Source organism: Chiloscyllium plagiosum, unplaced genomic scaffold (assembly GCF_037043375.1).
Source record: "Chiloscyllium plagiosum isolate Xiang-an unplaced genomic scaffold, Cpla_swu_hap1 HiC_scaffold_15, whole genome shotgun sequence".
NCBI classification, from domain to species: domain Eukaryota; kingdom Metazoa; phylum Chordata; class Chondrichthyes; order Orectolobiformes; family Hemiscylliidae; genus Chiloscyllium; species Chiloscyllium plagiosum.
In genome coordinates this window covers 56,204,066-56,219,425 of record NW_028270153.1, presented here as the reverse complement: position 1 = coordinate 56,219,425, position 15,360 = coordinate 56,204,066, and the positions used below count along the sequence as shown (strand labels likewise).

The following is a 15,360-nucleotide window of genomic DNA, read 5'->3' as shown; positions in this document are numbered from 1 at the left end:
CACTTTTTTTCTGATCAAATCAATCCTGAGAGTAACTTTTCAGATATTATTAGGATAAATATGATTTACGCTAACTGAAGTATATAGGTATGAATGTTTTGAAGGTTAAAGGACATTAGTCATTTAAGTTTTAGAAGTGACATACCTCATATGTACTACAAGACAGAGTACAATGTGTAATCTAAATTTGACGAGTGAACTTTTAGAGCTAATTGTTGTAAAATTGTGTCAAGTTTTGTAGGTAGCTTGGAATTTCAGTTAGTATATATTTTGGTGGTTTTCTTGCACACAGTTAGTAGCATAAACCCCTCCTCAATGGAATACTGTTGAACACATACTTAGCTTGTGGATTTGTTGAGATGTGGGAATTTTGCTCCATGAGAGAAAAGAAGTAGTTAACAGATAAAGGAGTGTCCTAAGAAAAGGAGCAGGTCATGCTGAAACCAGAGAACTGGAGTCCAGAGGAATAAATTGGGTAAGCAAGTAGATTCCTGAAGAAGGGCTAATGCCCGAAACGTCGATTCTCCTGTTCCCTAGATGCTGCTTGACCTGCTGCGCTTCTCCAGCAACACATTTCCATCTAAGCAAGTAGATGATTTGTTGATTAGTTTTGAAAAAAAGCTGTTAAAACTAGAGTAGTTATTTAAATTAGGACCATAAAATAGTACTATTTCTAACTAGAAATAATCATTGAATAAAGACTTTTCAAGTAAATAAATAAACTGAATCATCTGAGTTATGTCAGAGGAGATTAATATGTAGACTGCAGGATTTAGGTTAAGCGTATGGATTTATAGTCAGCTATGGATGGCTTGTCTTTCCTGAGCTAACACATTTACAAGATGTATGTCTGTCACTAATTTCTCTGGGTCAAGAGTCATTGAGTTGAGACTCCTATATGGGAGGGACAGGAAGGAGTCACACTCCAAGGAAAACACAGTTTCAGGGGAAGGGAGGATGAGACAAATAAGAAGCCATGTGGATTAGGGAAATTGGGAAGGGGGTCCTGAAGTGACTAATCCTATCTAATGGCTACCACGTACTTGTGATCACCAAGAAATTAAGCAGCCTAAATTTAAACACAACAACAAGGTGTGAAAATATTGGAATGAGCAAAGTTAAAGGGGCCATTATTGGCAAGGGAATGATTGAGTTGTGGAATAGGAGTTTAAAAATATTAAAACACTAAGTTATTAGATATCTAATAAAAAGTGATTTAAATGCCCATAAGAAAATAGGAGCTGGAGGCAACTGTGTTGACCAGAGCAGTCATAGTAGGGATTACTGAAATGTAGGCAAAAGTGACGACTGCAGATGCTGGAGTTCAGACTTGAGTATGGTGCTGGAAAAGCACAGCAGGTCAGGCAACTGTCAAGATGCAGGAGAATAGACATTTCAGGCATAAGCCCTTCATCAGGAGTTGTCTGCAGATTTGTCATCAGAGATGTGTCTGTAGTAAAATCTGGACTTAGCGTATTTAGAAAAGATAGGGTAAACAGGTAGGCAGAGTAACTACTTAGTTGGGATAACATTGTCAGTGGAAAAAGGAAATCGCCATGAGCCAGATGAAAATGGAGCCCATAAGAACAGAAATAAAAGATAACTAGCTCTAACAGAATCAGTCTAGATATTGGGAATGGAGATGGGATATTAAATATGTAGAGAAATTAAGGGATTGAATGAAAACGAAAAATAACTGTGGATTTCAGCAAATGTTGATTTGAAATTGGAAAGAAGAGGTAATAAGTGGAATAAGAAATAGTTCCTAGAATGTGTACAGGGCACCTTTGTAACTCAGTATTTAACAAACCCAAGAAGGGAAGAGTCACTGTTGAACCTAATAATGGGGACTGAACTAAACCTGACGATAGAACTAAAGTTAGGGGAACATCTAGGCAATAGTGACAATAATATCCTTTTAAGTGAAAAAAGCTGATTTGAGGGTTGAGAATAGAACTTGGGAAAGTAAGATGGCCAATTATATTGACAGGTAGTAATGTAGAACAAGAGAAACACAATGATATTCAACATAGAGTGCAGGAAAAATGTATTTTGTGAAATAGAGAACAAACTACAGTAACTACTGTTGGAATTGCATGGATGATTAAAGACAAAGCAACAATTTAAGGATTGGAATAAAGGCATATATTCAGTCTATAGAAAACTAGAATACCTGATGAGAATAGGAAATAGGAAGTGATCAGGAGAGAAGCAATAAAAATATTGCAAGCCATAGACTAACTGAAATTAACTTATCAAGGAACAAAACAAAGTTCTAAAATATTTTATAGGTACATTTTTAAAAAGAGCAAGGCTATGGTGAAATGGGACAGATGAGATAATCTCACAGGTAAAGATAATGTGAATAATTGTTTATCTTTGCATTTACCAGGGAGAAGAACAGGTATACGTGATATTGAGTAATGAGATTAGTGGATTTAAAATAAAAATGAAGAATGGAATGTATTGAATAAATTAAAATAAACATGGAACGTATGGAAAACAGAAATTACCGAAAAGCTCAGCAGGTCTGGCATCACTGTGGAGAGAAATCCAAGTCAATGATTTTGTCCAGTGACCCTTCTTTAGAACCGATGGTAGCTAGGAAGAGGTTGGTATTTATGCAGAAGATAGGGTCAGGGAGAGGGTAAGGAGTAAATGATAAGTGGAGTTGGAGCCCAAAGAGAGAGAAACAGTTGGCCAGGCTAACGATCAGCCTAGGAAAATGAATAGCTATTAACAGGGACAGTTAGTGGCTAACATGGGTTGTGTGTAGCTAGACAGTAAGGACTGTGATCCAGATGGGTTGTATCCCCACACTCTTAGGTTTTTTTTGAGGGAAGAATTAACCAAGGCATTACTACTCGTTTGGTAATTGGTCAGGAAAGAGTTGTGGTAGAGGACTGATGGGTAGATTATCTAATTCCTAATTTCTGGGGGTGTTGGGAAGGGTGTTGCAGAGGACAGAACATATTCATTGCATTATAGACCAGACAGTTTTAACATTAATGGGAACAAAATAAATAGAATCCTTACTAAAGGACAGTTGGAAGAACATAGAAATGAGAATTATAATAATTAGTCAACATTGATTTCAAATGGGTAAATTTGGCTTGACCCACTTTATTGAACATTTTCGGGAGTTAATAGAGTAGGTAAGGAAAATGTAGCAGATTTCAATTTATCTGGATTTTGAAAAGGCTTTCAAATGTGCCTTAATAGATTAAGTTAAGAGCTATGTGGTTAAATGAATTGCTAACTGATGTTAAAACAGTAGAGTTTGAGAAACAAAGAATTTGTTTTTGAGTGGCTGAAGGTGGGAAATGTGCTGGGACCCCAAGTGTTGACAATTTAAATTAACAATTGGGACTTGGAATCATACAGCATGGAAGCAGGCCCTTTGATCCAACTAGTCCACGGTGACTTTGTTCCCGAACCAAACTAGTTCCACCTGCCTGCATTTGGCCCATTTCCCTCCAAACCTTTTAGAATTCATGTACTTATCCAAACATATTTCAAATTTAACAGTACCAGCATCCACCACTTCCTCTGGCAATTCAGTCCATACACGAACCACCCTCTATGTATAATCAAAGTTACCCCACATGTCCTATATGCCTCCACTTTTAAACTCTCCCACCTTAGGGAAAAGACCTTTGCTATTCAACTTATCTATGCCCTTTATAATTTTATAAACCACTATAAAGTCATCCCTCAACCTCCTAAACTCCAGTGGGGACAAAACACAATTGATAAATTTGCAGATGAGACATAATTGGAGTTAATAAATACAGAGAAACACTTCAAATAACAGCAGGTGACAGATAAACTTTCAGAAAGTGGAAACAATTGAAAAATAAAATTCAGTGCAATTTAAGTTTGTACATTTTGGTAGGCAGAATAGGCAAGTCTTGGAAGATGCAAGTCTGTAGGATAGAGGAATACTGGGATCTCAGGTACAAAATTACAAAAGGTTGTTCCACAGATTAAAAAAGATTTAAGAAAAGCAAACCAAGCACTGGGTTTTAGTTCTAATGGGATAGAATTGGAAAAATTAAGTAATTATGCTAAGCCAGCATTGAACCTTGGTTAGACCATGCTTAACCTGAACTGCATGCAGTACCTTTGACATGTTAAAACAAGTATACTGAAATACTGGAAGAGTGCAGAGAAGATTTACAAGTAAGATGTAAGAATATAAGGGTATACATTATCACGAATGGATTGACAGCCTGATTTCCTTCTCTTTTGAAAAAGAAGGCTGAGGGATGATTCAATAGAGATACTTAAAATTTTGGAAGTTTTAAATGGAGTGGATACAGAGAGAATATTATGGAGAAGAGCATAACTAGAGGCTATAAGATACTCACCAGGATGGCCATTGGGTAAAGATGTTTCTTAATGTTCCAATAAGCGGTAAGGATGCTGAACTCGCTACTTCAGGGAGTGGTTAAAACGTGCAGTGTATTTAGATGCATTTAGGAGGAAACTGGAGCAGTATGGGTGAAAAGGAAATAATGTATAAAATGGTAGATATAGACAGATGAAAAGGGATCAGAAGAGGCTTGTGCCGCATAAACGCTTCCATAGATGGTTAGTCCAAATGGCATGTTTATATCATGCATACGTTTGATATTAATAAAATGTATGGTATAGTTATTGGACACTGCATTAAGAATATAATCACTAAGCTTATTGGGCAAATAATTCTCCTCTTTCAATAACTAACTTTTTTTATTTTTTCCCTAATAATTTTAATCATGGAAATGGCAGCTGGATTTGAGCTGCATTTTCCAATCATTGAATCCTCCACAGGAATTCCATTTATACACGTAGATTAATTGCTGTACAATGGGGTGTCTGTCCTTTTTCTATTGTGTATCCTTTGATTTCAGATCATATCTTCTAATGTGATTTAAATTGGCTATTACAAAGGTTGCCCTGCTACATGGTGTAAAGCCAGAGGCTGAGGACATATATTTATATTGGCTTCCAACCAAACTTTAAATTGTGTGTATTTACACTAGTTTTATTCCATTATTACTACTTCAGTAATTTCAGATCAGTATGCTACTGCCAAAGCAAAGGTATACATAGCTATTATTCTGATTAATTGCATAGCCTATACACACAAGTGCAGATTATTGCCTTGTTTGCTATTAATGAAGTATCCAACCATAATTGCAGTCATCAAATTTTATACTGTTAACTCTGTTGAGGTGTCATCCATATTCTGGCTCACCCTTTGTATTTCAGAAAATTGCTTGATGTGAACTGTCTAGCTCAGCTGCTCATCCCAAAGGGGCAAGCAGCTTTGGAATGAGTAGTCTTTTGCCAAAAGCTATTTGTTGAGAGAGCAGTGGTGACGATATTGGACTTGCAAGAATTGGGGTCTAGTATATCCTTTTACTGACTAGAATATGTATATTATTATGTCTTAGACTAGCGTGAATCTCAGCTAATTCATACAATAGTCATATTATGTAATATTAATGACTCTTAACTGCTGTCAGAAATGGCCTTGCAAGCCACTAAGTTCAAGAACCAATTGGAGATGCTGCCCTTTCTAGTGACAGCCACAACTCATGAGAAAATAAAAACAGAGGCATGCATCCTCCTCCATGATTTTCCAGTTCTCAAACTTGCTTTAAATACTTTTTACTTACTTCCCCAATTCAGTAATAGCTAGAGTGCTTCTTATCCACACTATTAATTTCAATCTGTTAAAGATGTACTGTTGTACTACTTCACCCAATGCCCCCACCACCTTCAGCCTTCATCTACATGGTTCCTCTTAGCACTATATCTGTAGATAATGTCACTAGCTTCCAGACACATTGAAGATGCCCAGTTCTGTCTCTCCACTTCTCTATCACTTCACTGCCTCATGTTGTCTTACTCCTGGTCTAGCATTGGGTCCTGTATGAGCCATGATTGCTTCCGCAGAGACTGATAAATTCTAAAACAAAATTTGAATTTCCGGTGAACAACTTAAACAAATTGCTTAAAATGTTGGGTTTAATTACTTTTATTGTAACAAATGTTATGAAATGAAAGAAAATAAACCTTATTTAATAGACAAGTAACATTTTGAACTTCAGAGATTATGTCTTATTAATGTTTAACGCACTTAAAATCCATTTATATGGAGCATTTATACTTGACAGCACAAACTCTATAGAATGAGTCTTCACCGAAAACTGCCCAAAGTTATTATCAGCTTCCAACAGATTCACTCCTCAGTGTCTTTTTTTCTGTTTTCTCCTGACTGTAGTAGCTGCTGTCCTTGTCTATCTGACATTCATGCTCTCTGCGATACTTTCTTGCTCTGTAGAATATCTTAAATTAGAGGAATCCAAAACACAACCATTTTGCAAAACCTCACAATCAAAACAAAATTTTTCTTTTAAACCTACTTCTTTAATCAAACATTGGTTACCAGATCTAATATTCCTATTTTTGGCTTTGTATAGCATTTTTGATGACACTTTTGTGAAGCACTTAGGTTTTTTCTATGTTGAGAGTGCTATATAAGTGCAAGTTGTTGGTGCTATAAGTTCACCTAAATAGTTCCCATTCTAAATGATTTTATAAACTAATTTATAATTAAATATAAAAATAAAGACAAAATGTTCATTTTGCAACTGAACATTTGTATGCTTTGATCTAGTTATTCGCCACCCTCAACAAAAGACTGCGCTTGGTTTGCATAGTTCTTATGCAGACGAACTACTTGTGTGTTAGAAATCTTATTTGCAAACATTTCCTGTTATGGAACAATTTATGTAAAAGTTTCATTTGTCACTCGGTCATAGGGTCCGTACAACATAGAAACAGACTCAATGTTAGCTTGCGCACTCTGCATGGATGCTGTGACTTGCTGTGATCTCCAGCATTTGTTGATTTTTGTATTGAAACAGACCCTTCAGTCCAACTACTCCATGCTGACCATGTTCTGAAATCAAACTAGTCCCACTTGCCTGCATTCTTTTAAATGTTGTAAATATACCTGCATCCATCACTTTCCCTGGCCGTTCATTCTGTATACAAACCACTGTTCTTTTTAAAAAGAAAGTTGTCCCTTAAGTCCCTTTTCTAATTTTTTTTTCCTCACACCTTAAAAAATATGCTGCTTCATTTTGAACTCCTCCACCTGGGGAAAAGACCCTTGCTGTTCACCTTACCTATGCCCCTCACCATTTTATAAACTTCTATAAGGTCACTCCTCAACTTCCTACACACCAGTGAAAAAAGTCCCAGTTTATCTTCATATCTCAAACTTTCCATTGCCAGCAACACCTTGGTAAATCTTTTCTCAACCCTTTCCAAGTTAGTAGTATCCTTCCTATAGCAGGGTGACCAGAACTTACACAGCTCCAGAACAGGCCTCACCAATGTCCTGCACAATCTCAACATCAGCTCCCAACTTCTATATTCAAAAGGCTGAACCATGAAGGCAAGTGTTCTAAATGCCACCTGAACCACCCTGTCTACCTGCGATGCAAATTTCAAAGAGCTATGTACCTGAATCCCCAGGTGTCTCTGTTCTACAGCATTACCCAGGCTCCTACCATGAATTGTATAAATCCTGCTCTTGTTTGTTTTACCAAAATACAGTACCTTGTACTTATCCAAATTAAACTCCATTTGTCACTCTTCAGCACATTGACCCAATTGATCGAGGTCTCTTTGTAACCTTAGATAACCTTCACTGCCCACCGTACCATCAATTTTGGTGTAATCTGCAAACTTACTAACCATGTCTCCTAAATTCTCATCAAAGTCATTTATATAAATGACAAACAAAGATAACACAACTCCTGGATTCTATCACTACTAAGAATACTTGGTTCTAAGCTGCAAGATGAGTCAGCTATGTGCATATGTAATTTTGGCAACCTTGCCACCACGTTGTACATTTTTATCTCATAATTTGATTTGAAATGCAGGATTTACAGTCTCATTTCCACATCAGGCTGCACCTAATTCTACTTGAGCACAAATATGGGAAGATGTCATAGAGATGTACAGCACGGAAACAGGCCCTTTGGTCCAACTCGTCCATGCCGACCAGATATCCCAACCCAATCTAGTCCCACCTGTCAGCACCCGGTCCATATCCCTCCAAACCCTTTCTATTCATATACCCATCCAGATGCCTTTTAAATGTTGCAATTGTACTAACATCCACCGCTTCATCATTCAATGCATGTACCATCCTCTGCATGAAAAAGTTGCTCCTTAGGTCTCTTGTATATCTTTCCCTCTCAACCTAAACCTATGCCCTCTAATTCTGGACTTGCCACCCCAGGGAAAAGAATTTGTCTATTTATCCAATCCATGCCACTCATGATTTTGTAAACCTCTATAAGGTCACCTCTCAGCTTCCGACACTTCAGGAAAAATAGCCCTAGCCAATTCAGCCTCTCCTTTATAGCTCAAATCCTCCAACTCTGGCAACATCCTTGTAAATCTTTTCTGAACCCTTTCAAGTTTGACAACATCCTTCTGATAAGAAGGAGACCAAAATTGCATGCAATATTCCAACAGTAGCCTAACCAATGTCCTGCACAGCCACAACATGACCTCCCAACTCCTGTTCTTAATACTTTGACCCATAAAGGAAAGCACACCAAATGCTGTCTTCACTATCCTATCTATCTGCAACTCCACTTTCAAGGAGCTATGAACCTGCACTCCAAGGTCTCATTGTTCAACAACACTCTCTAGCACCTTACCATTAAGTGTATACGTCCTGCTAAGATTTGCTTTCCTAAAATGCAGTACCTTGCATTTATCTAAATTCAAATCCATCTGCCACTTCTCAACCCATTGGCCCACCTGATTAAGATCCCTTGTAATCAGAGGTAACCTCTGTTGTCCATTACACCTCCAATTTTGGTGTTATCTGCAAACTTACTAACTATACCTCTTATGCTCACATCTTTTCATCATTTATATAAATGATTTAGTAGAGGACCCAGCACCAATCCCTGTGGCACTCCAAACAACCCTCCACCACCCACCCTCTGTCGTCTTCGTTTGAGCCTGTTTTGTATCCAAATGGCTAGTTCTCTCTGTATTTCATGAGATCTTACCTTGCTAACTAGGTTCCCATGGGGAATATGTTACTGAAGTCCCGATAGGTCACATCTACAGCCTGCCCTCATCAATCCTCTTTGTTACTTCTTCAAATTAGATTACTTACAGTGTTGTTGCAGGGCAATATATTTTGTAAATATATTTTAGAGTCATAGAGATGTACAGCATGAAGCAGACCCTTCAGTCCAACCTGTCCACGCTAACCAGATATCCCAACCCAATCTAGTCCCACCTGCCAGCACCCACCCCATTTCCCTCCAAACCCTTCCTATTCATATACCCATCCAAATGCCTCTTAAATGTTGCAGTTGTACCAGTCTCCACTGCTTCCTCTGGCAGCTCATTCCATACACGTACCATCCTCTGCGTGAAAACGTTGTCCCTTAGGGTCTCTTTTATATCTTCCCCCTCTCACCCTAAACCTATGCCCTCTAGTTCTGGACTCCCCGACCCCAGGGAAAAGACTTTGCTGATTTATCCTATCCATGCCCCTCATAATTTTGTAAACCTCTATAAGGTCACCCCTCAGCCTCTGACTCTCTAGTTTGTTAATTTTTTATCCAATTTACACATGAAGAATTGTGAGGAATGGAAATGCTTCTTTTATTTCAATGTTGGCATCAAGTATATCCAGATTTAATTAATCATTCGTCCTTCAAATTCAGGAAAAACACAAGCCAACTATTCAACTAATATTTTCTTCATCTTCCACACGGTCATTTAGGCTCCTCTGTTTGGAGATGAACAGTTATTCTCTGTCTGAGTGTCCACTGAGAGTCTCTCTGGCTAATTTTATCTGGAGTCTTTTGAGTTGGTGCAGAGAGAAGAGACCTGTGGTTAGATTAATGTTCAAAGTTGTACTCTGAAAGAACAGTGTGCAGAACACTAACTATCGGATACCTGCCTTAATGATAACTTATTTCCACAGTGAAACCATGCTGTTCCTAATTTCATGCTTGTTTTATAATGGGGCATATGTGGCCTTTACTCTGGCAAGTGTTGTTGTTGCATGCAAGGAAATGATTAATCCTTCCAAACCTTAAAAGTTTGTTTTTATATTCATTAATTTATTTTCGCCTTTGATAATGACATCAGGAATAAATTGATTTTTTTTTATTGCTTTGTGAGACCATGAGCCTCTAATTTTATGAACCTTAGCTTTTGATTTGTAAGTTTGCTAATGATGGCAACTGTCAGCAGGTAAAACTGGCTTCCTGTTGGAATCAGTATTTGATTTCACTCATCTCCTACCCTAATCATAATTTTCCCTTTATAAAGGAGATGGTTTCTAATAATACTTCCCATTCCATCCAGTGTCAGCATCAAGCACACTTTGTATACCACACTTTGTATTTCTTTAAAAGGCTCCAAATCACCACCTGTCCTACGGTGTTGGAGCTGAATTTTGTACTTTGTACTACTGTCTTGAGGAAATGGATGAACTTGTGCAGACCCTGACCGTGAAGGATTCCAGCTGGCACATGGGCAACAATAAATTTTGGGATTAATTCGGGCTGACTTTTGAGAATTGAGATGAAGTGAATTAGCCATAACATTTATCAGTTGTGGTTTTGAGGGGATATTTTGGCAGATCTCTGCTCACAGTGTTACTTGCATATTCAATTAGGTAAATCCTAGCTGGAAGATGCTTCTGTGAAAAAAAGCAGGAAATTCATTGAAGTATAATGGAAGTGATCTTGAAAGAAATGTGATTAAACTTAGTTGTCACAGCAGGAATGTATTTTTACGGTATGCACCCTTATAAGGTTGATGTCCAGAATTGAATCTAAGGTAGTGACAAGTTTTCATTCAGGGATGTACTAGAAATCACTTGACTGGAATTATTGCAAGACTGAATCACAACAAATCTGTATAGCAGGTAGTATTGTTATCAAGTGACAAATGCACTTTTAAATAGTCTATTCTCAATGTTTTGTTTCTTGCAGTTGGATCCTTTGGAAAAGGAGTGGCTAAAGTGTGCTGCCAGTGGACAATTGACTGCTTTGTGTGATCTCCTCAGGCAAGATCCATCTCTGGCAGCAAAAAAGGTAAGAAATGTTTGAGTCAAATAGAAGGTAATTGCCATAAATAAATAAAACAAAAATATAACAACTTAAAACTTTTCATGATTTGGAATTTGGTGTCAGTGGCAAAGGAATGGCACTCGCCACTGACCTTGAAGAAATTTGCCAACAAAGAACTAATGACCCTTAGACTGTAAGTTTGGAACTAAGATAGTATGCCAAGATTAACGAGCTAGGTAAATTAAATGAGAGCTTGTGCTGCCCAGGAAATAGTGAGCTATTAAAAGACTGTAGAAAAACCATGAAGAACATGAAGGCATAATAATGGGTGAGTTGACCTTGAAGAGAAATTCACTCTCCTCTTGCTACCTCAATTCTTGCCCAGAAGTAATGACTATCATCTCGGCCTGCTACCAATTAAGGTCTTTAAATGGTCAATTAATGGCCTCCATTTTGGGACAATTGGAGACAACCACCCCATCTGGATGGCCTCTATCTGTCTCACTCCTATCCTTGATGCTCTCCCTGAATGCCCTCTCTCCGAACACCCCTTATGAGATTTCCACCTGATGAGAAGCACGTAAGAAGTACTTGCTTTCATGCTGCTAGATCACAAAGGGGTAGGTCTCAACCGATGGACTTTTGGAATGAGAAGTTGCCAGCCCCGATGGGCTGACTGATTCTGGCAAACCAGAACACCACTGTCAAAGCCTGCAATTTTTAAAAATGTTTTACATAACAGATTTTTCTTATCCATCTGTTCAAAGATTTTATTGCAACCAATGGAGCCGGTAGGACTTGAACCCAGATGTGCCAGCCCAGGGATAGGAACACTACCACTGTAAGACTACCCAAAAGATTGTAATCGGCCTGGAGATCCAAGTGTGCTCACTCTGTTGACTCTTGATGAGTTGATTGACGTGATCAAGTGAGTTATTTCAGCAATGGAAATGACTTATTATTGCCAATTACCAAACTAGCACGCATACTTTTTTTTAGCAAACTGAAAAAATCCATTCTAAGAAACTATGGGCTGTCCTTAATAGGTTTGTGAATCTTTTGGCAACAGTGGTGGTTTCCTTTTGGTGTATATGTGAACCTATTTTTCTGAGATAGTCAACTGGCTGGTTTGGAAAGAGAGGTTTGGACATCAAAGTCCTTTGAGATGATAGAGGTGTCAGATGAAAGTTGGGATCAGGCTTCACTGTATATCCTGGATTAGGAGGTTGTCACTTTTTGGCTGTGGATATGAAGAGTGACAAAATGAATAGACTACCAAAAGGCTACAGTTCCTATGGAACTGGAGCTTAGCCTTCAGGGGTAAATGTAAAATGAAATAAAAGCATTTTTGTTTTAACCTGACTTGGTTGATCTGCCGCTGTCATGCCTCTACTGATGTTGGAGCACTGTATAAAGGTGAAATGTTGCATTTCTAAATAAAACAATGCTGTTGTCATTGGATCTTTCAGTCATCTTCTTGATTAGCTGATCAGAGTGGTATCCATGCTAATTAATGAATTAAGTTTTCCTTGCAATTAAGGATGATGCGCTTGCCTTTGGAGATGGGGTAAACCTTTGAATTTCAAATCAATGTCTGCCTCACCATGTGTGCAGGTTCAACATTCATTAGTTACATTAAGTAGTGTGTTTTCAGTAGTTGTTATTCCGAGAGCTGGCATATTGCTCCATGCGTATTACTTTAGTATGAAAGAAACATCTCTTTTAAAAGATCTGTTTTCTTTTTCTTTCTTCTATATAAACCTAATGATGAAAATCTAAAGGACTTCACATCTGTAAGTGACTATGTTTATACTTCTGGCTTTAATTTGGAGTTCTGAATTTATCATCTAAAATCTACAGTACTTAAATATGCTTATAACCAAACCTTTGCACAATAAGTAAATTTTAACCAACAATTGAAGAAAGGTCAAACTGTCTCATTCACAACTATGTGCCCCTATTTTTCTGAGATAGTCAACTGACTGGTTGGGAAAGAGAACTTTGGACATCAAAGTCCTATGAGATGATAAAAGTATCAGATGAAAGTTGGGATCTGGCTTTGCTGTATATCCTGGATTAGGAGGTTGTCATTTTTTGGCTGTGACTGTATTGTACTACATAGTTAAATTACAAAAGAGTGGGAATTAATTAACTTGTATTGTCATCTGAACATGTGACCTAAGTTCATTAATATTTTTATGTGGAGTTTGTTCAGAAAGATACTAAGTCTCCTTGATCTGTCTCTAGCCATTGTCACTGTTAATTTTATGCAGGGTTTCACTTTTTCCCTCCAACAGAAGTGGATATTTCCACACCACAGATTCCCATGTTATAATTTTAAAATACTGTGTAATATTTATAGCTATTTAGAGGTAAATATTAGAAATGGAAGCAGCCATGTCTGATTGTAAGTTGCAAACCATCCTATGTGCAATTATTGGTTACAATTCACTTTGATGATATTTCAATATCAGAAATATTATTTTGCAGATACACTTATGATGAGTACTTTTGCTTTATTGATTTTTTTGATTCCTATAAACAATTGATTATCTGCAAAATGTTCTAACTTTTAGTTTCATTTTGGTTAATATGTCAAGCATAGAGAGAACTCGTATGAATATCTAAGTTTTTAAACTCTTGACTAAATATATTTTGTTTTTCTCAATGCACTGTTTATATGAAATGAATCATCCTGGTTGATTCCAATAACTTTGAAACAATCTGCCTGACGTTAGGGGGTAAGTACCTAACCAAACAGATTTTATAGTCTGTGTAGGTCTTAATTTTCTTTTAGGCTTCATTGGTTCCACAGTGGTATCAATTGTAACTTAGAAAACTTTTCTTCAGAAGCCAGTAGGATGCATTTGAATTAAAAGGTGTTGCATTTTATCCATCCTAGCATTGTTTATGTTGGAAAAAAAATGCAAAAGATTACATAATCGTTTTAATCAAGCTATGTACTATATAGTAATTCACCTTTTTAATCTGACTAATTTTCTTTACCACAATACTGAATCTTAGCTAATGTCATTAACATAATTTATTGTGAGTTTATATTAACCAGCAGGCTGCAAAAGACATTTAAATTTGATTTTTTTTCATTTTGAAAAGTTAGTTTCCCATGCTTTTTATGCATTTTAAAAAGTCATGAAAAGAAAGATACTGATATATCAAAAGCTTTCTGTTAATGGAAGTGCCATACTGGCATTTTTATTTTGAGAGTTTGTAAATTTTGAAGTTAATGTTAGGATCTAGTGAAAGTGTTAACTGTTATAGGGGTCATGCCAACAGCCCTGACATTAGCCCCTGTCTTTACTGCTTCTTTGTTCTAGAAGTTTCTCATGTTCTCCTAATCCGTTTCTTTAATTTTTTGGCTTGGTGTTGATAACTCACCATGGCACTTCAAGTCTGCCAGGTCCTGCCTGCTTATTCCAGCCTCAGCCAGCCTCAGCAGCCTTTATTCCTTCCAAGTCTGTATATTGACATAAGTCCATCTTTTTAATCTACCCAGGCTAATTTTCTAATATCCCTTGCAGTCATGTGTTTAATTTGTATAAGTGGGCAATATTTTTAACACCAGTCTGGGGAGAATGAGAGAAAAATGGAGACAGCGAGCATTCACAGAATTTTAAAAAATCAAATTTACAAGAAGAATGGAGGAAAAGGGAATAAAAATGGAGCTGAAGCTGCCAAAAGGTATAGGCATTAAAAGGTGTGCTAAGTGTATGTTTTAATGGCACTAATAAACTTTGTTTAACGTTTTGTTATTTTATGATCCCTTTAATGTATTGCATCTAATTCTTCTGATTTACTTTTTGATTGCATCACTCCCTAATCTTTTATGTTATTCTAATCACGTTAAGTGTCCGTATGTTTCTGCATCTTATAAGAGACAGTGTAGATCAAATAAGTGAGATTGAAGGAAACTATATATTGATAAGGATGAATGCATTGGCAGATATATGTCGAATTTTGCTGTATTGATTAAGAAAAAAATCTTACAGCCTTTTGTATGAGCTAAATAACTCTGTCTCCTCTAGAATAGAACACTACATTTGAATAGAGTTAAGGAGAGGTCAAATCTGTCACAATTCCTGGTCCTCACTGTTCAGTGACTTCTGCTGGAAAATCTATGTACATGTCATGTGAATTTAGGGTTGGGCTTATCAGACATCCTCACTGTCCAATCCTGCTAGAGAAGAGTCCAGCAAGACTGTCTCTTCAAATGGAA

The 15,360-nt window shown here is 37.2% G+C and overlaps 1 protein-coding gene across 1 annotated transcript in view; it reads left to right on the top strand.

The window, feature by feature from the left end:
* The window catches only part of LOC122559953 (ankyrin repeat domain-containing protein SOWAHA), a 133,474-nt gene that overhangs the window by 69,224 nt on the left and 48,890 nt on the right, over nt 1-15,360 (top strand). The window contains 1 exon segment of the mRNA XM_087994962.1: nt 11,049-11,165. Within this exon segment, the coding sequence (XP_087851088.1) occupies nt 11,049-11,165 (117 nt within the window).